At 43.7% G+C, this 19,710-nt stretch overlaps 4 protein-coding genes across 5 annotated transcripts; 1 reads left to right on the top strand and 3 right to left on the bottom strand.

Annotated features, from left to right (window-relative positions):
- Positions 1 to 30: 30 nt before the first annotated feature.
- LOC129581810 (uncharacterized) lies at positions 31 to 3,312 on the top strand. The gene is made up of 4 exons (XM_055473065.1): positions 31 to 528; positions 707 to 1,113; positions 1,199 to 2,071; positions 2,157 to 3,312. The coding sequence occupies exons 1-4, from the start codon at positions 275 to 277 to the stop codon at positions 2,984 to 2,986; spliced, it is 2,364 nt and encodes a 787-aa protein (XP_055329040.1). The 5' UTR covers positions 31 to 274; the 3' UTR covers positions 2,987 to 3,312.
- Positions 3,226 to 4,033, bottom strand: LOC129581812 (uncharacterized). The gene is made up of 3 exons (XM_055473066.1): positions 3,961 to 4,033; positions 3,723 to 3,847; positions 3,226 to 3,642 (listed from the first exon to the last, which is right to left on the bottom strand). Exons 1-3 carry the CDS (start codon positions 4,021 to 4,023, stop codon positions 3,471 to 3,473), a joined length of 360 nt encoding a protein of 119 aa, XP_055329041.1. The 5' UTR covers positions 4,024 to 4,033; the 3' UTR covers positions 3,226 to 3,470.
- A 201-nt stretch (positions 4,034 to 4,234) lies between these two features.
- Positions 4,235 to 5,336, bottom strand: LOC129582063 (uncharacterized). 2 transcript variants are annotated; one of them, XM_055473457.1, is made up of 4 exons: positions 5,324 to 5,336; positions 4,842 to 5,253; positions 4,451 to 4,743; positions 4,235 to 4,354 (listed from the first exon to the last, which is right to left on the bottom strand). In XM_055473457.1, exons 2-4 carry the CDS (start codon positions 5,186 to 5,188, stop codon positions 4,317 to 4,319), a joined length of 678 nt encoding a protein of 225 aa, XP_055329432.1. In that variant the 5' UTR covers positions 5,189 to 5,253; positions 5,324 to 5,336; the 3' UTR covers positions 4,235 to 4,316. The 2 variants fall into 2 exon arrangements, with proteins under 2 accessions (XP_055329432.1, XP_055329433.1); XM_055473458.1 differs by having other exon boundaries at positions 4,842 to 5,327.
- Positions 5,337 to 9,706: 4,370 nt separating this feature from the next.
- LOC129581958 (uncharacterized) lies at positions 9,707 to 13,115 on the bottom strand. Its single transcript, XM_055473283.1, has 7 exons — positions 12,889 to 13,115; positions 12,457 to 12,754; positions 11,427 to 11,513; positions 10,831 to 11,126; positions 10,352 to 10,752; positions 10,093 to 10,217; positions 9,707 to 10,014 (listed from the first exon to the last, which is right to left on the bottom strand). Exons 1-7 carry the CDS (start codon positions 13,037 to 13,039, stop codon positions 9,825 to 9,827), a joined length of 1,548 nt encoding a protein of 515 aa, XP_055329258.1. The 5' UTR covers positions 13,040 to 13,115; the 3' UTR covers positions 9,707 to 9,824.
- Between the last annotated feature and the right edge of the window lie 6,595 nt (positions 13,116 to 19,710).

Here is a 19,710-nt window from a genome sequence, read left to right on the forward strand (position 1 = left end):
CATTGTGATAATAGTTGCCGCTGTTTTGACGAGGCGCGAAGCTGTTAGGATGAAGAGTCTCGGTATGCACTATGCAGTTCACTAATATTCGCTGACCTGTCGCTAACAGCCGATTCATTTGTCAACAATCAAACGGTTCAGCAAAGCACAGTGCGCATTTACGGCAATAGTGGCTACGTCTCGTATTAAAAACCTTTGCTTTGCTTCTGATAGTTGAAGTTAAGATTCATCCAGAAATAATACCGAAGCCGTAATTCCGTCCAAGCAGCGTACAATGGCGTCCATCTGGTACAAATTTGTGCCGCGGCGCAGTCATCATCGCCACCACCAACCGTATATTGTGCTGTTACTAGGCGAAACCGGATCGGGAAAGTCGACATTAATAAACTACCTCACTAATTTTTTTCAAGGCGGCGATTTATTACAGCCGAAAATAGCCGTACCGAACCGCTATTATCGTTCTACGGAAGCCTATACTCACAGCGAGAAGTCCATCGGGGATCAAAGCAAAAGCAAAACGGCCAAATGGTAAACCTGTTTACTTTGTGACTAATACTGTAGCTGGCTTCTTTCCCTTAATTGTCGTTATCGCATGGCGATTAATAATTTTTGAATGTGATTTTAATTGCTACGCGAACTCGACCATATTTTTGATTGTTAAAAGCTGTACTTTCCGCAGGTGTATTGATTTATCTTTAATTTATAGCTCCACGTATGAATTCAATCTGGAAGGCAAGGACTTCCGTTTCATCGATTCGCCGGGATTAAGCGACACAGGCGGAGTACAGCAAGACGATCAGAATGTGGCCTGTATTCTGGAGGCCGCTGAGAAAGCCGGCGCGTTAACGGCCGTGATCCTCATCATCAACGGCACCGTGTCCAGAGCGACCGTCAACTTGTCCAACACCATGGCAAGACTACGGGGAAATCTGCCGGATGTACTGATAGACAATTTAATTGTGGTGCTAACCAATTGCGCTCTCGGGACTTACAACTTCGATTTTAAATCGCTTCTGCCTTGGAAGATCAAATCTCAGAATGTGTTTATCATGGACAATTCGGCTCTCAGCCGCGATCCATCAGATTGGCAACGTAATTCACATCTCATGAACGGTAACAAATATAAAACATTAAAAAAAAAGACTGAACTGGACAAATTAATGACCACGAAATCTTATAACTGTCATGCACGTTGTAGGGATACAGAAGGCTTGGAACACGTCCATGGATGAGATCCAGAAGATGGTCTACCGCATCACAGATCTGGATGAAAAGTCAACAGGTGTCTTCAAAGACCTGCGCGACAATCGAGAAAAAATCAAAGAAGAAATGCACAAAATCCTACTGGAAATCAATAAGCTACAGCAAACTCAGGACGAGCTGGAGAACGCACAGAATCAGCGTCAGGCGGCCATGCAAGACTCCAACCGGTACAGTAACTTCAAGCAGACCCAGGAAGTGGAGTACTCATACTTGGTGGATGCCGACTACTACAGCACCATGTGTATAATCCACAGTACTGACCGTGTCTGCCATGATCATTGTCGATTACCGGAAACGCCACAAACCAACACCGGCGTCCATGTAAAGTGCGCCTGCATGAACGGGGGTGTGCGCTGTCAAGAATGTCAGTGTGGGCATGAGACGCACTATCACGCTCGCAAGAAACTGGCTCGGGGAAAGAAAACCGTTGAGAAGATCCTAGACGATGTAAAACGCCAGCATGATAACGCTGCGGTACGCTTTCGCGAATCCCACGATAAAGTGACCAAGTTAAGGGATGACCTTAAGCTGCTGGAGCAAACGCTGCTGGAGAAACAGGCGCAGATCGAAAGCTGCTGTTGGGAGCTGCAGCGCATCTGTAGTGCATTCAATTTCGCGGATGAGATGAACGCGGTGCTGGTGGCGTTGCAGCAAAATGCCCGGACTTTACGGTCCGTGAAAGCGCGCCAGGAAGCGGATAAGATGATTCGGGCTATCGAAGACGTTGTGCGACGACTGCAACCAGCTACTTCGAATCGGCACCACAGTCAACAGGATTGCGACGGTTATTATGAGGACTTTGATTCTGGTATGAGCAAAACGGTGTCCTATGAAAACTCGTTTGAGGTCCCGGGGACGCATAATTCAGTGCTTTTCAAACCTTTTTTTTGTAGGTTTAGCACAATCACGTGCCGGCCACGGCCAGTATAACAACAACACAGGGCGCCAAGGTAGAAGCTACAGCTTAAATCGCAGCGAAGGTGGGATGCGGTATGCGCAACCAGACCCTGCCACTTTGAACGCCAGTTCCCGATTCTCCATCGGCAGCACTAAATTAAGCCAACTCGCATGCAGACATCACAATCATCCTTCTGGATGTGCGTTTAAGAACTGCTATTTTGAGCATATTTGCTCCAACTGCGGCCAAAGCAACCACACGGCGCTACAGTGCCGCGCTATGCAGTCAGCTGCAGTTGCGGCTTCGCACGCTTTACAGCTGCTTCCGGGTGCCTGTCGATACCACAACCGCCCGAGCGGCTGCCGAGCTACAGACTGCAAGTTTCCACACATTTGCGGTTATTGCGCAAGGGACAACCATAACGCCCTGCAGTGCCGCGATCGAGTGCCACAAACAACAGCGAACCGCTCCCTTGGAACGCCGTCGAAACCGGGAACCTCCACCACAGCCATCAGTCAAGGCGCCGATGCACCCTGCAAGTATTTCAATGGACTCGGAGGATGTCTAAACAGCAGCTGTCAATTTGCGCATAAATGCCGGCTGTGTGGGAAACTGAATCATGCGGAGCCCACATGCAACAAGAAAACTGTCCCGGTCGTTAAAAGTAAACCGGCAAAACCGAAAGAAGAGAACTGGAAGAATATTCCGGGAGTGTGCTATGAGTTCAACAGGGAACTGCCGTGTAAAAGGAGTCCTTGTGCTTATAAACATCTGTGCGGCATCTGTGGCCAGTTGCACACGGCTCTGCAGCACCGCCGATACTGACAATAACAATCAAACTATTTTTTGCTTTTTCTCTTTAACAGACGAGCGGTAAATTCTTATCAAGCGCGGTTTTTTCCTTCGGTATTAGCGTAATATTTAAACTTTTTGATTTATGCTTACAGATGTTCTATAGAACATTTTTAAGAAGGCTTTCGTAAACACGGAAAAATGCGTGAAGCGTTATTGATTGTCAACCTAGCCGACTTTAACAGTAGTCCAAATTCGATCAACATCAGATTACACATTTTAAATACTTTATCATTAATATCCGAACCTGCTTGCCTACTTGCTTGTTTGTCGCCAGGGTGAAATTATAAGATTTATTGTTGCCCATAAAGGGATTGTCCCTTGTCCCTTGACAACTTTACCTCCTTTGTTATTAAAAAAAGCAGCTGCATCGTTAGGATAGGCTAACGTTGCATTTAAGGTTTGGCAGATTTATTTAGCGCAACTATCCTTCTAAAGCTACAGTAAATAAATATTCTCAAAAGTAATTGACAGGCATCGGCACTGTCCACGTCTCAGCGATCCTAGCATCGGCTGTCTGAAGGAACTTGTTGATGACATCCTTGGTCGGATAGCGCCACAATTTCCAGTAAATCGCGGTGTCCATTTTGGGGTACGACAAGGAGAAATTGAATTTGGACACGTCGTTCCTGAAACGATAACACACGAGTGCAGCGTAGAGCGAGAATTTATAGCTTCAGGTAAAACGGTCGGCTGCAGCTTGACTCACCCATCAACTGTCTGCATGTCGTCATCGCGTCCACTTAAAGTAATGGTCAGTGTAATATTATCCATCGTTATGGGATTGGCTTCTGCAAACGCCTGTTGTACCGCGTCTACTATTTGGTTGGAATTCTGCATGTAAAAGCCAAATTCGGTAATTCATCTTTTACTATTCCGAACTAGTTCAGAACTCCATTAATGTTAACTACATTAATTTTTCTAACTGGAACATTGACAGAACTTACCAAAGTTTTTTCGGAATATCCATCATCTTCGGCTAGCAGTCGGACACGCATGACATCTTCCATCGTCGACTGAACATACAAAACAAATGCTTCTGTTACGGGACAGTGTGATGGCGGAATCATAGAGGACGCTTCTTGGCAAGCACGCAGAATAGACGCTTTCAGCTGCGCACGATCCAGCGGAGCTTCTCGGCCCAGCGTGAAGACATTCATCACTTAATCGGCATCAGATCGTCTCATATCCAAAGTGAGCCCGTTGAGTTTATTATAAATAGCTTGCGCGTATGATAATCGACCATCGAGTTGAGCCACAGCATCCCATACAAAGCGATTAAAATAGACGAAAAAACTGATACTCAGTCCGTCCGGGTCCAAGTTCCACAGACGGACGGACCTGCGGGAAATCAGCGAACAATGTCAACTTTTTTAGACCGTTCTACATTTTGCCACGTACAATCTTTAGACAAATAAATTAACTGAATGAATATACTTGTGCTGTTCTCTGTTGTATTGGCATTAAGACGCTTTTGCATTAGCCTTTCCAGTTCCGGCATGAGCTGTATGGACATCGGTCGGTCCAGGTACATACGAAAGGAATAAGCCCGATTCAGCGGACGCGATCGCAGCGACTTAATACCAGTTTCTTCTCCAAAGATATCGCGGAAGCGCGGGTCATATTTATAATAGCGTCCTGAGACATTTCGCAGTCCGGGCAAGGCCAATTTTCTTACGTAAACTTTCTCCTTGATGGTCGGCACGAAGGAAAACGGTAGAACGGTCATTCTGAGAACAGCCCGAGAATAATAATTACTCATAAAAATGAGTTTCTAAGAAAATTAAAAAAGACTAAGCGCACTAACCGACCAATACTTAGTACTTACCCGGAAAAGGAACCATTAGCTCTGTTAGTGACCACAGCCGGCTCGAAAGCCGCCAAGTGAATTTTTACATTGGCTGTTCCGTCCTCGCTACAATTTTTCCACTTTCGGTCTTCCAGAATCGTAGCCAATAGATCGGACGGTAACTGGTCGGTATCGAAAGAACCAGGCGAGAACTGATTTTCTGCCAGATAGTAGGACGAGTAAAAGTCACTTTGCGGTGCAGCACTACCAAAGATATTTCCAGGGGGTTGTATAAAGCCCTTTTCTCCCAGTCGCTGCCAGAAAATTTCAGCGGAAGGCGGAGCGAGTTTTGGCAGCTCGCGGAATGATATGGTCCGAGCCGGCATACATGACCGCGTACAGTTCCGGGGTGTAGACAGCTCGTCCAACGGTAGAATGTAGACAATCGATACTAGAGGTGACCTTCGTGGGATAACGAACGGTATTGCTTCATGATCAAGATCGAGTTAATATTAATTTACCCTTTACTGGAAAACCAGTCCCAGGTTTGTCCCAGCCTGACGATCTGAACACGCCTCGGACTCATGGAACGATTTTCTAGGAAAAGAGTATTTTTCGTTTTTAAGTAGTATTTTCAATTTTTAACTAACACATGTCCTCTAGTATGCAAATGATAATGGTTAGCTCCAGTTAAAAATAATGAAAAGCTGCGAATTCGAGAAATGCCAGTTAATTCGCTGCATTATAGCAAACTTCGACACATTTTCACAATGTGGATTCGCGTACCGTTCACCAGGGAAGGGGTTGTGGTGTTCCGCATTAGAAAATCTGATGATGTTTTATAAATATCGTGTACAAGGTTATACAAATATATAAGCGATAACTATCTAAATCAATTTTTAAAATATTTTGTCATGGGGAGCGACGCGGAGAATACCGTGTGTCTGGTGCCCGGTAGGCGAATTCGGTATTGCGAAAATGTGCGAAATGGGAAACATTATCGAAAATAATTGTATTTCACACGGGAGTACCAAAACTGGGCGCCCATGCATACGCCAGAGCATCTTCTAGTTCAGTGGCGCTGCGGTTGGTTTGCGGCAGTGCGATACGGTGAACGCCCATAAATTTTGGAAACTCCAGGAAGTTCTTGAAGTTCAGAATGGTAAAGTCCTTAGCGCGTGCATAGAACAATAAATTTTTGTAGCCGCGTAGAGCTGCAATCTGCACACGGCGCGGCATCTGGTACTTTTGTAGAACAGTGCCGTTACCGGCGGCGACGGTAAAGTTAAATAGCTCATCACTTGACCAATTGGAGCAGAGGCTCATTGACCCGTCAAATGTTTCGTTCTCCCCTGCAGAAACGATTGGTTCTCAGCCGGATTCAGTTGAAAATCACTAAGTAGTGGTATTTTACACTTAGAAAGTTTGGAGAATACGTACACGGATCCCTGCTGAGTAGGTGGAGTCTCGTATCATTTGGATAGGGATTTCCAAGAGGATTGACAGCTTTGATATGGTCTGCAGTTTTGCCGTTATCGTCGGACGTTTGGCCAAACGCAAACGGTAGTAGAACCAAAACCACTAACAACATAATCACTACGCTACAGTCAACAGCAAAGATGAAAAAGTATTTCGCCGAATCATGGGATACAATATTAACTAACAACGAACTAATTATGCTTAAATGAGCTAATTTTACCGCCCAGACGAAGCCACTGCAGTAATAGATATCACGTACAGTCTGATTTTATAAGGAGCTCATAACAATATTATGAGCCGCGCTACACCGTGTCAGCGCAAGACGTACTTTAATTGTACAAGTTAGTACCAGGACGGCAGGACGTAAAATCATAATTCAAGTTTTACAATCCATTCAGTTTCTGGTTAGGGTGGTGGATAACAACATGAAGTTGTGATGCGCAAGTAAGAAACCGTGGTTGCCTTGTAAGAAACCCTTTACCGGCATTCGTAAGATGTATTGTCTATAATCAGCTGAAGATTGCATTGGCCGAGGTTTCACGAAATGTCGCTGTTAAATTCAGTAGTTTACACCTTTATACCTGGTTCTTGCAATCAATAAAACTTAACAATCCGGTAATAAAACTGTCTGCAGTTTTCCTGAACATTAGTGCCAGCCTGCCAGACTAAAGTTTTGTAAAGGATAAAACCATATATATCTACAGCGTATATATGCCGAAACGTCCAGGAGGCAAGACAAGGATCACTGCGGGCGCACATTAACGGGCATATCATCAGCTACACATGGGACGACTGCAGCCTACAACGCAGGGACTGAAATAGCGAAAAATCAATAATGGACGCCCCCTGGGGGGACGCTTTGCGAACCCCCCCCCCCGGGGGGGGGGGAAGTCTAAACATGTTTGACCTTTTGTACGAATTAAAATACTTAAATTTTGATGGATTTCTGAATGGCTGCTTCGAGGGGACGTTTTGTAGAAGTTGTTTGAGGAAACGACATCTTTATACACAACTGTTAAATTCCACCGGGAATCCATTCGCGCGAAGCGCGAAGCCAGCGGACAGACTGACGGGGCTAACTGCTAGAAATTCGATAAAAAATGCTATAGATATCTCTTTTTTGCAAGCTGTGGTATAGGGAAGCTGGGAGCTGGCTGGAGATAAGGAAAGAAGCCGGTAAAAAGAAGTAGGTGTATCTACAAATCACGCTGTAATCAGTGTTGCTTTACTTAGTAAAAGTAAATAGTAAACCATACTTAGTAAGCCGTTTTTGCCTTTTACTAATTAAGTAAAAAGTAAGTAAGCAGCAAAACGGAAAAGTAAAAGTAAGAGCAGCCGAGGCTTCAGAAGTAAATAGTAAGTAAAAGAAAGAGGCGCGAAACGGAAATAGTTTAATTAGTAAAGTAGTCTTTTTACTAAACGTCCGCAACAGATAAAAGTGACGGGCATCATCAGAATTCTGCTGAACATGCTTTTTTCCATAGAAGTTACGTTTGGCAGTACAGGTTTTCTTCTGAAGCGCTAAAATTTCTGCACTGCAGACGCCTTCAGCGGTTAAGGTGGGCGACTTACGTGACTGCCAGGCGTATTAGCTAGTGCTGCTTCACTGCAACGGATACGATGTAATGACTTTTGATAATTTTGGTTAAAAAAATAAGTACTGTAATTTTACACAGAACCGAATTCTTTATTGAAACAAATTTCTGAGCACAAACTGAAAGTAATCGGTGTGCACACTGTCGCATAGTACAACCTGTACAAGCAGTTATTTTTGTTTTAGATACTTAATATGCTTAAGAAATGAATAATTGTGGCAAAATTGAAAACTTTTGTTGCGTACTGCGATTTTTCGCAAAACACGAATAGTAAATACTAGTTTACTAGTGATGACTAAGTTAGTAAAAGTAAGTAAGGTTACGATAAAAAAAGTAAAAAGTAAGTAAAAGTAAGGAAGAAAGATTATGAAAAGTAAATAGTAAAGTAAATAGTAAAGTCAATAGCCAGACGAAAAGTAAAAAGTAAGTAAGGTTTTGGGGCAATAGTAAATACAACACTGGCTGTAATCCCAGCTACCTAGTTTAATCTTCAGCCCATCTCACCTCTGCGGTCTCATTCTTACCCTATTTTTGAAACTCACCGCTAGTTTGTGCAAGTTAACAGTTGTGCAAGCTAACGGGCTTAATGATGGACGCAAATGTCTTGATCTGCATGAGGACTGTAGCCGGCCAACCTTTACGCGTACAAGATAGCGCATTGGGCAAACCCAGTTTCCGGGTTTTATTAAAACCGACATAATGCTGTTTTAAAATCGCGCGGAGCGCGCAAAGATTAATTTTTTGGTGCTTAAATGGTGCAGTTTCGCGTGTTTCTGGTCAAAAAATATTAAATTATCACCCGCCTTATTTGTTACTCATTCCCATCATATCTTTCTATAACCGCAATTCCCACCGCTTTTTTTATCTTACATTCACTCCCGCAAACGTTGGCCACTAAACAGTTGCGATTTTGCGTGAAGAAATAGGTATGTAATTGTACTCTATGTGTTTAGTACTTGAGAAGACAGGCCGATCGACTGCTAGCTGGCTGCCGAAATACACCTTGACGGGCAAGGTAGCGAACAACGACAAGGTGATCTGACAGTATCGTATTACGACTTACGAGTATGAGCTTAGATATGCATGGAACAAATTATTTCAACTGATTAAACAGCTAGAACAAAGAAAACCAAATTATCGAGGAATTTAATTTAAAATTGAAAGACCCCCATTTTAATTTTATAATTTATTTGAATTTTACAAAAATGGACACCTTTGGCAGCAGTGATGGACAAACTATTTTCAATGATGGACACTGTGTCCATTAATGGACACTATTTCAGTCTTTGCTACAACGTCGAACCGGCGTCATACGTAGCACGGAAGAATAGAATCGTTTTTAGATTAAGATCTTAATTCTGGTACGAATAGTCGGTCTACCAGCTAAATTATTTTCAATAAGCCTACTCGTAGTTTCATTTAGAAATACGGCTTGACGACTACAAGCCGCTTACAATATTTACGTCGCTATTTTCATTCGGCGATACATTATTCAATAAACCCGGTGTATGTATGTCTGAACAGCCGTTGTTTTTGCGCGTAAATGCCGGTTGTGCCGAAAAACTGAATCCTGTTGTGCGGGTAACAAGCAAACTGTCCCTGTCGTTAAAAGTAAACCGGCGAAATTTAAAGAAGAAAACTAGAAGAAGATTCGGGAGTGTGTTACGAGTTCAACCGGGAACTGCCGTGTAAAAAGAGACCGTGCGATTATAAAGATATCTGCGGCATCTGTGTTAAGCTGCACACCGCTCTGCCACTCTGATCACAACAATAATCAAAATTATCATTCTGAGCACAATAATCAAACTGCTAATACGTGAAAGTAGCACTGTCAAAAGTTTTGCTATAAAACGATCCCGTCTTTAACGATTTTCTCTTGTTATTTAACAGAAGGTTATCCCAAGACCGTTGAGACTTTTGCAAGATTTATTCTGCGAAATTATTTCTACTACGAAGCTAAATACAGATTGTCAAAACTGACAGGCACAGGCAGTATCCATGTATCAACCAATCTGGCATCGGCTGTCTGCAGGAACTTGTTGATGACTTCCTTCGTCGGATAGCGCCATAATTTCCAGCGAAAGCCGGTGTCAATTTTGGAGTACGACAAGGAGAAACTGAATTTGGACACATCGTTCCTGAAACGATAATACACAAGTGTGACGTGCCTCAGAAAAAAATTCCCAGTAACCAAGACTGTGTGCAGCTTGACTCACCCATCAACTGTCTGCATGTCGTCTTCTCGGCCACTTAAACTAATGGTCAGTGTAATGTTATCGATTGTTATGGGATTGGCTTCAGCAAACGCTTGTCGTACAGCGTTTAAGATTTGGTCGGAATTCTGTATATAAAAGTCAAAATCAGTAATTTTAACTATGTTATACACAATTTGTTCAGATGTTCATTAACGTAAATTGTCAATGGTATCTAAAGATTTTTCTGAAATCGACGATACCGATAGAATACTGAACTTACCAAAGTTTTTTCTACATATCCATCATTTTCGTCCAGCAAACTGATACGCAAATAATGTACCATCGTCGACTGAACATACAAAACAAGTACACCTGTCACGGGACAGTGTGATGGCGGAATCATAAAGGTCTCTTCTTGGCAAGCTCGCAGAACAGACGCTTTCTGCTGTGCACCATCCAGCGGAGGCTCGCTGCTGAGCGTATAGACATCCATCCCAGAATCGGCGTCAGATCGTCTCTTATCCAGAGTGATCCCGTTGAGTCTATTATAAATAACTTTCGCGTACGATAATCGGCTGTCGAGATGAGCCAACAAATCCCATACTCCGCTAACGAAAAAGATGAAGAAATCGACGCTCAGTTCGTCCGGGTCCAGGTTCCACAGCCGTACCTGCGGGAACCCTGCGGAGAATGTCAACATTATTTAGACAGTTCTGTATTTCGCAACAGATTTTAAAAAAATAAATCGATTTGCCATACCTATGCTGTCCTTTGTTGTGTTAGCGTGAAGGCGCTCCCACATTAGCTTTTCCAGTTCCGGCAGGAGCTGTATGGACATCGGCCGGTCGAGGTACATGCGGAAGGAAAATGCCCGGGTGAACGGACGTGATAGCAGCGCCTTTATACCAGACTTTACTCCCAAAAGAACATCAGAAAAGTGTCGATCGAATTTATAGTATCGCTCTGGAAAATCTCCCAATTTGTTCAAGGGCAATGTTCTAGCGAAAACTTTGTCCTTTATAGCTGGCACGAAGGAAAACGGTAAAACGGTCAATCTGAAAACAGCCAGAGCAGAAATCAAGAAAACGAGCGGGCGAAAGCACCTTAGGAAAATTTAACTGATAAAAATAAGAAAAAAAAAGTTAAAAATTTAAGCAAACCAATTAGGCCAAAAAATCGAAGAAAATCTGCGGAACAATAAGAAAACGCTAGAATTTACAGGAAATCACAAGAAAACATAAGAAATATTAGAGAAGTTTAGAATGCATGAGAAAACATGAGAAAAAACAAGGAAACCAAGGAAGTTTTGAAAACTGGGATATCTACGATCGATTAATGAATAAACAGTGACTTACGTGGAAAACGAGCCATTATATCTGTAAATGGCAACTGCCGGTTCAAAAGCGGCAAGGTGAATTTTCACATTGGCCTTTCCTTCCTCACTACAATTGTAAAACTTTCGACTTTCCATAACCATAGCAGATAGATCGGACGGTAACCGGTGACGGAATATAGCAGTACAGTACGTAAAGTGACGGCTTTACTCGTACTTTCTATTATTCGCTGTACTTTCTCGATCTTTCTCTTTTGTGTTCGGATTTACTTTTGGTTGTTTCTACACGGATGCGCCGTGTCTATATAAGTCCGTGAGTGGCAGTACTTTGGAGATCAGTTCTCTCACTACGGGTTTTGGCAGTTTCGGAGTTTCTAATTAAATTATCGTCGGAGATGCAGTTCTCGCTTCGCGTAGATTCGTAGACTTAGCTATGCCACATTGAGATTATCAGCTCATACTCTGTCGTTGAGTAGGTCGGTAGGATAGATTATTACGGTAATTATTCCTATCGTACTGATCTCTCCGTCATGGCGCCCACCGATGTTCGAACCTTTCCGATGGCTTAGCTAAGTAAACTGTGATTGAAATTGTGATTGTGAATGTTGGCTTCTAGAAAGTGCTCAGTCCGGGTACAACTGTACTGACTGGACGGATGTCCGGGCAGCTGGTCTGCCGTCTGGACGCCTAAACGTTAGTAGTCCGGGTACTGGCGACGCTTTGGTAAGGGGAAACCCTGCTGATTCGTGCCTGCGACCCACGGCGAAAACCTGTAAATGTCCGGGGGCTTTGCCCCGTCTGGACGCTGAGCAGTTTGTCCTGCCAGCAGGGCGATGCAGGGATAACCTGTAGATTTGGCCGAACTTAATAATCTGCACACGCCTCGGAGTTATGGGAGTTTTTTCTAGTAAAGAGAACAGTTTGTCGCTAACGTTATTCAGGTGCATGTAGTTCGAAGCGAGTAGCTGAGAGTACGGGAAATGCCGGTTAATGCAATAAGGCATACACGCCTATTGCACAATAGATTACCAAAACTGGGCGCCCATGCGTACGCCAAGGCTTCTTCCACTTCAGAGACGCTGCGATTGGTCTGCGGCAGTGCGATACGATGAACACCCATAAATTTCGGAAGATCCAGGAAGTCCCTGAATTTCATAATCCACAAGTCTTCAGCGCGTGCATAGAACACCAGACTTTTGTAGCCGCGAAAATAGGAAATTTTCATGCGGCGCGGCATCTCATCACTTTTTACAGCAGAGTCATTATTGCTGGTGATGGCAAGGTCAATTCGCTCCAGGTTTGAACCATTGGAGCAGAGATTTAATGTCCCGTTTAATGTTTCGTTCTCCCCTGCAGAAACGAGCGGATTCCAGTCAGATTCAGTTAAAATCATTAAGTATTATTGCTTTACAATAATACGAAGCAGCACATAACTTCAGTTTTAAGATCATCCCCGTAAAAGCATGCAGTTTTAAAATACATACGCAGTTCTCCGTTGAGAATGTGAAGTCTCGTATCATTTGGATAGGGATTTCCAAGAGGATTGACAGCTGTGATATGGTCTGCAGTTCTGTCGATATCGTCGGAAGTTTGACCAAACGCAAACGGTAGTAGAACCAAAACCACTAGCAACATGATCACTACGCTACGAGCAATAGCCAAGATGGACAAGTGTTTCGACGGATCATGGGTTACATTATAATAATATTAACTGCTTATATGAAGTGATTTAAGCGTCCTGACGAAGCTTGTGTTTTTAGCATGTATTTATGTATCCAGACGAAGTATAAAGCAGATATCACGCACTGTCTTGGAAACTGGTTTCTGTAAGGATCCGATAATTATGCACAGCGCTGCACAGTGTCAGCGCAAGACTTAGAATACATTTGAATTGCACAAGTTTGTACCAACTACCAAGACGTAAAATTATTGTTCATATTTTATGATCCAATCAAATTTTCCGGTTATGCCGGCTGCTCACAAAATGATGCTTGAAACCGTCCGTTAAAAAACCGTTGTAATCGTGAGAAACCCTGCCGGCAATTGTCCGAAATTTTGTCGTCCTATCCGGCTCAATATTTTAATTAACTGACTTTTCGGGAATTACTTAATTATATTCAGCAGCTTATGCTGACCGGTTTCTTGTCATCAGTAATATTAACCAATTCGGTTATAGAACTTTTTGCTGGTATTAGGAACATCCTTGCCAGGTAAAGTGTTAGAAAGACTGCGACAGAGTCTCCCTAACTAACTTAATCTTTCTCTGTAAGCCTACTCGTAGTTCTGTTAAAAAGACAGTTAGTAATGGTTTAATGATCACAAGCCGCTTGCAAATGGGTCACTTTTTTCGTTCGGCCATACAGTAAGGCTTAAGAAAACTAATGCTCCTCGAGCGAATAGTTGTGCGACCACGAGAGACGTAGACATACGAGAGCCAGTGCGATACACATATTAGGCTTTAAAACCGCTTTTCTGGGAAAAACCAAAAAGCGCTTTCATTCCACTTATTAGCAGCACTCGTACTTATATTCGTACTTACTGAGAGGTGGATCCCAGACTAGGGAAATAAGGACAGTTTTTCTTGTTTCTCGCTAATAGACAGAGTAGTATACGCACGTAGCCAACCACGTCCTTCTACCTCTGGAGCGTGACCTGCAACAATGCCCTAGCGCGATGCTGCTCTGGTAAGTGCGCCTGAAGTGGAACGATGCCAGTCCCACTGGCTGTTGACAGCACCCCCTTAACGTGCGGCGTAACAATAGCCCTTCCCGCAGCACATCCAGGAATCCGTTAGATTTCTCGAATAAACACCGTTTAAATCTTTTAGCTAGATTAAACTAGAGGACACATAAAAACACGGTATGCCGTACACTTTAGGATATCAGTTTCTCGCTGTCGGGCCGCAAAATCAATCGCAACATCAGCCAACCTGAAAGGCTGTAAGCCGTGGCCGCAGGGGCGCCGGCATCTAATTTAGCTGATTGTCGGCGGCAGCGTTGGATGCCGGCACATTTTTACAATACATAGGCTGGCTTTACATTTCAACCCCAAAGCCCCCAGTACCCGTCTCTGCCAAGCGTTCGATGGCAGCGTTGTTGGGCTTTTGGATAAAATGTAAGTTTTGGCACACTGTACACTGGCACTATCCGTATTCACAGTCGTAGTTACAACTGACTCCGCAGTCCTGCTGCAGATGATTTTGTTTTAAAGCAGGCATCCCTTTTTTTCACAAGACGAAACTATTTTTTCCGACTTCAGTCTGAAATTCTTTTTTTGCGCTGCATGTGCTGCAATAATCTTAACGTAGCAGAAGCGCAGGATCACCTGCTTGTCAGTTATTTATTAAACGATGGTATGTGGTGGAAAAAGATTATTTTACCAAACTGTACGTATGAAATTCTGAAGTGGGTCAATATTATAGTCAAACTTGCGGCATCAGCTGGGTAACGCCATGAACGCAACGCCAAACCGGTCAATGCTCTGTAACGAATATTTCTCCGGGACCACCCGGCAGTGGCATCTCCTGACAACGGGATTTCTGATCGTTTCATTCACCGGTGCCCTCTGCAATCTCATCAATTTAATCACCTTCCTCAGATGGAAAAATAAACAACCTTTCGTCTACCTACACTTATCACTCTCGTTGGCGGAATCCATTTTCCTCCTCTTCCTCCCCATCGCGGCCATATCTCGCATTATCGAACCACGGCATCTCAGCCAACTGCCGTACCAGCTGGGCGTGGCCGACACGTATTTCGGCGTGATGCTGTACAACGCGCACATCGGCTGTATCAGTCTGGATCGGTGGATGTCGGTGGAATTCCCCGTTTATTACTGGAATCGCATTAACTGCTCGATAATCGCGGGAATATTAATCGCTATTTAGACGTACTGCATTATATTCAACGCAGTAATGTTCGGAAAATTTGGGCAGTTCGTCGTGGCACCGTGCATTTCCACAGCGTATTTCGATTATCGAGCGGCGTGGTTCGCCGTCTGCGTGGAAGGCGGACTGATTCTGACGATTGTATTGGTTGGTGTTTCACAAGCGCGAATTATTTATATCGCCATTAAATCCCGGCAGAAGATTGTGGAAGAATTACCGAACGTTTCGTCGCAGCTCTCAGGATATTACGTTGATGAGAATAATGGTAAATCTCAGAGGAACAAGAAATCTCTGCCGGTGACCTTTCGAATGGTTGTCGCTGGATCGATTATTGTGGTGTCGGCGGCGCTGTGCCAGTTGCCGATTGCTCTGTTGCGCTGGACGGGGAACAGCCAGAGCGCGGCATACACCGTTCTGGTGCTGGTATTTCACTCCCAGCATATTGTGCCATTGTGCGCTTACATGGCTTTCTATCCACAGTTTGCGAGGACAGCTAGTATGGTTGCGGATGACTTGAAAAGACTAACAGCGTGTTCTTATTAAGATCATTGCGTTCATTACTAACTAAACATTTGTGGGATTGTTAGAGAATGAAGCAAATGCCTCAGCAGTCAGCATACAAGTAATACGTTATGGCCATACTTTGTTGAGTTTGTTCGCATACGTCACCCTTGCATACTTCTATAAGCGTATTTGTACTGCTTTGTCGTGTTCTGTAGCCAAATGATTTGATAAACCAGATTCTGGTGGTTGTTGTATCGCTAAATGAGCGCTTCAGTAAGTGTATGTCACGATTCACCAGTCAATAAAATTAATTGTAATTGGGCACTGATAGTGACACTAAAAAGACCAGTGCAGGAATCCGGTGCTGGAAATGCCTGTGTCAAAGCAGGTTATCGCCTGCACTGAACAAGGGTCCAGCGTTCGTGTTTGCGTTCAAATTCCCAGCTCGGTTTCAAGGACGAAGCTCCAAGAAATATTCCGGCAAAATGCATGCTGCGAGGTTTTACAAGCGGCACTTCACGAACTGTCGATTGGATGCGCGACCGACCGTTGTCCACTAACAGGTGCGCAGTCCCTGCCAGTATATGTCCTGCCTGCATTTGCTTTGAGTTTACCCGCTACGGATGGTTTCCGAGCGGTATCATGACAAAATTACGGTTTCATGTTGGAGAACTGCACGGAACCTTGCCGGGCCTCCGGGCTGGAGCGCCTAGTTTTAGTGGCCACTAAAACTTTGGATCCGACTTTTTTAACGCTGGCCATTTCAGTTTAGAAATTTGAATGACTTCTACTAAATTCGGGCCTCCCATCCAGTCGACGGTTTGGGAAGTACGACAGAAATTTTCAGCTTTTACTGCTGCTGACTTACAGAGTGCTACAACTTTGCCGGTCGTCACTGTCCTAAATTAATTTTTTTCGTCTGCCGGGATAATGCTGGTCAAAGCGCCTGGCCTTGTATCGGCAGACGACAGTAAGACTAACCTAATACTTCTAGGTGTAATACTGTAACCCTGGTGGTGTAATCCTACTTCTACTCAACGACATGATTATTCGGTTACATGGGTGACTTTTCACAGATACCTTTGTGCAGAAATCTGTACTCCTTGAATTATGTCAACGAATTTTGTGTTGAAAAAAAACAGGCTTGGAAACGAGGACTGCGGAGTCAGTTGTAACTACGACTGTGAATATGGATGGTGCCAGGGTACAGTGTGCCAAAACTTACATTTTATCCAAAAGTCCAACAACGCTGCCATCGAACGCTTGGCGGAGACGGGTATTGGGGGCGTTGGGGTTGAAATGCCAAGCCAGCCTATTGTAAAAATGTGCCGGCATCCAACGCTGCCGCCGACAACCAGCTAAACCAGATGCCGGCGCCCCTGCCGTCACGGCTTACAGCCTTTCAGGTTGGTAACGGCAGGAATGAATGAATGAATTTATTTCCCCAGGACACACAGTCTGGTGGAGACATCGTTCTGATGTCACATAATTATTAGTAAAACAAAAAACAGTATTAAAAAAAAGAAAAAAATTTGAGCAATATAAACAGTTTGGTTAGTTAGTTGTAAAATAATAACATCAACTGAGAGCCAGTACTGAATACAAAGCATATCATTGAATGGCTGGTAACAAACAGAGATGACCGCTATATACACTTTTAGCGTCTTTAATAACAGAGTGTACAAATTTAGCGACGGTAAACAGTAACTGTTTATCGGTCTCAGATGGAAAAACGCTTCGTCTTAGGATACCCAGAAAAGCTTCTCTAAATGTTCGATATTCTGGTGCTGCAGTGGCGATTTTAGGCCAAACGATCTGTCGATGAGGTTCAAAGGCCGGACATTGGAATAAACTATGTTCCTCTGTATCAGTGGTTTCACAGTACGGGCATAGTCGTTCATCGTGAGGAATTCCTTGCCATCGTCCTGTTTCGATCCGGAAATGGTGGCCCGATGATAGTACGGCAAACAGCGCTTTCAATAGGTAAATGGGTAGCGGGAGTCGGCAAAGGGCAAAGGGTGCATTTGGGTACACCTGGAACAGAAAAACAACCGACCGCTTCGAGCGGCGTTATCTCGCACTCTTTCGGCGAGATCTCTTCGGAATTTTTCTTCTAACAGTGACATCGCATTAGAAATTTTAAGGTTTTTAAGAAACTCGAATAGCCTATCTGGTGACTCCCATGAAAAATTCATAATAGTAGTTAAACATTTCAATGCTCGCCGTAACCACGTTCTTTTTCTTTTGATAGCGTTTTCTATGCTATCAATCATTGCAGATTTACACAGCGAACCATCAGAACAGTGCAGAAGCTTTTTAAGGAACTGTAGCTGCATTCTGGTTGCTCGGAAATGCAGCGGAGCCGATCCTATAATATAGTACAAAGCGTCATGCGACGTTGTTGTCTTCAGTTGATAGTGGCATTTCCAAAATTTTAAGCGAAATAAATCAACGCGGGGGTCCGGCCCTAAAAGTTCTGAGCCAAAACAACTTATTCCACCTATTGTTGCTTCGAAAATCGACTCGGCCGTGGAAAACGTATATCCTGGTCGTAGATTCGCAAGCTGCTGGTTTACACTGAAGTAGGCTTTCTCACAGCTGTTTATACGGTGTTCAGACATCTTGTTTAGACATAAATTTTCGTTAAAAACGAGACCGAGATATTTAAATTCTTTTACCTGCTCAATGCGCTGGCCTTGAATTTTAAGTTCAAAAAAGAATTCCGATCTTCTCGCACCTTTTATTACCATAGTGAACGATTTGCTAATGTTAAGCAACAAATCAAAATCGACAGAGAATTGAGCCACTCTGTCTGCTGAAATTTGTAGCTCTGATTTGGTTACTGCGATCAGGACGATGTCATCAGCATATTTCAACAAATATACCTGCTTATTCCCTAATTTGATAGAAGTAATTCGACCTTTTGCAACATAGTCCGTGATTGGGTCGATGTAGATATCGAAAAGCACTCCTGAAAGGGGATTGCCTTGACGCACACCACTACTTAGAGGGTACGTTGCAGACATTTCGCCACCCCATTTTATGCGATTTTTACTGCCTTCGTACATGGCCATTAAAAAACGCAACATTTTCTGCGACACTCCCGACTTTTCAAGTTTCCTGAAAAGCTTTTCGTGGTTTACAGTATCAAATGCCGAAGTATAATCAAGAAATGCAACGTATACCTCTTTGCCCTGAACAACTTGTGTTTCACAGATTGTATGTAACAACCAAGCATGGTCTGTCGAACCTCTACCTTTACGATAGCCTCCCTGGTCCTCGTTGATGTCCGCCCATTTATCAATACGATCTGCAAGTATCGTCGACAAAATACGCATAGGCAAAACTTCAACAACAACTGGCCGGCAGTTTTGGGCGCATACCGGTTTACCGGCTTTCGGTATTGGTGACATCGTACCTATCAACCACGAAGGAGGAAACAGTGCACCATTGTAAACTGAGTTGAAGGTTACACATAGGAGTTGAAGGAATTTTTCGTTTTGGGTGAGTTGCTTGAAACGCTCTGTGGTTACGGGATAACTGACCACTGGACGAAGAGCTCGATAATCTCGATACCGCGTTCAAAATTTCAAGAACATTAATCGGGTCGTCTAATATCGGGATAGAAGGAGACATTTCGCATGAACTGCATAAGGAAGAATTCTTGGTTTTAGGAAAGTTGGAAAAAAGGCGAGAAGCTGATCCATCGATATTAAGTCATTCGGTTTGGGGCAGTCTGCACGAAGCGGTTTGAGAAAGGACCAAAAATGTTTTGGGTTCGAGTGACGGAGTGTTTCGATTTCTTTCCATATTCGCTGGTTCGATTCTGCGTTCATTTCTCGTAGTTTTTGCCGGTATCTTTGACGCATGTTATAAAACTTTTCCGCTACAGCACGTCTTTGGTCGATATTCTTTA

Source organism: Paramacrobiotus metropolitanus, unplaced genomic scaffold (genome assembly GCF_019649055.1).
Source record: "Paramacrobiotus metropolitanus isolate TYO unplaced genomic scaffold, Prichtersi_v1.0 Parri_scaffold0000006, whole genome shotgun sequence".
In the NCBI taxonomy this organism is placed as follows: Eukaryota; Metazoa; Tardigrada; class Eutardigrada; order Parachela; family Macrobiotidae; genus Paramacrobiotus; species Paramacrobiotus metropolitanus.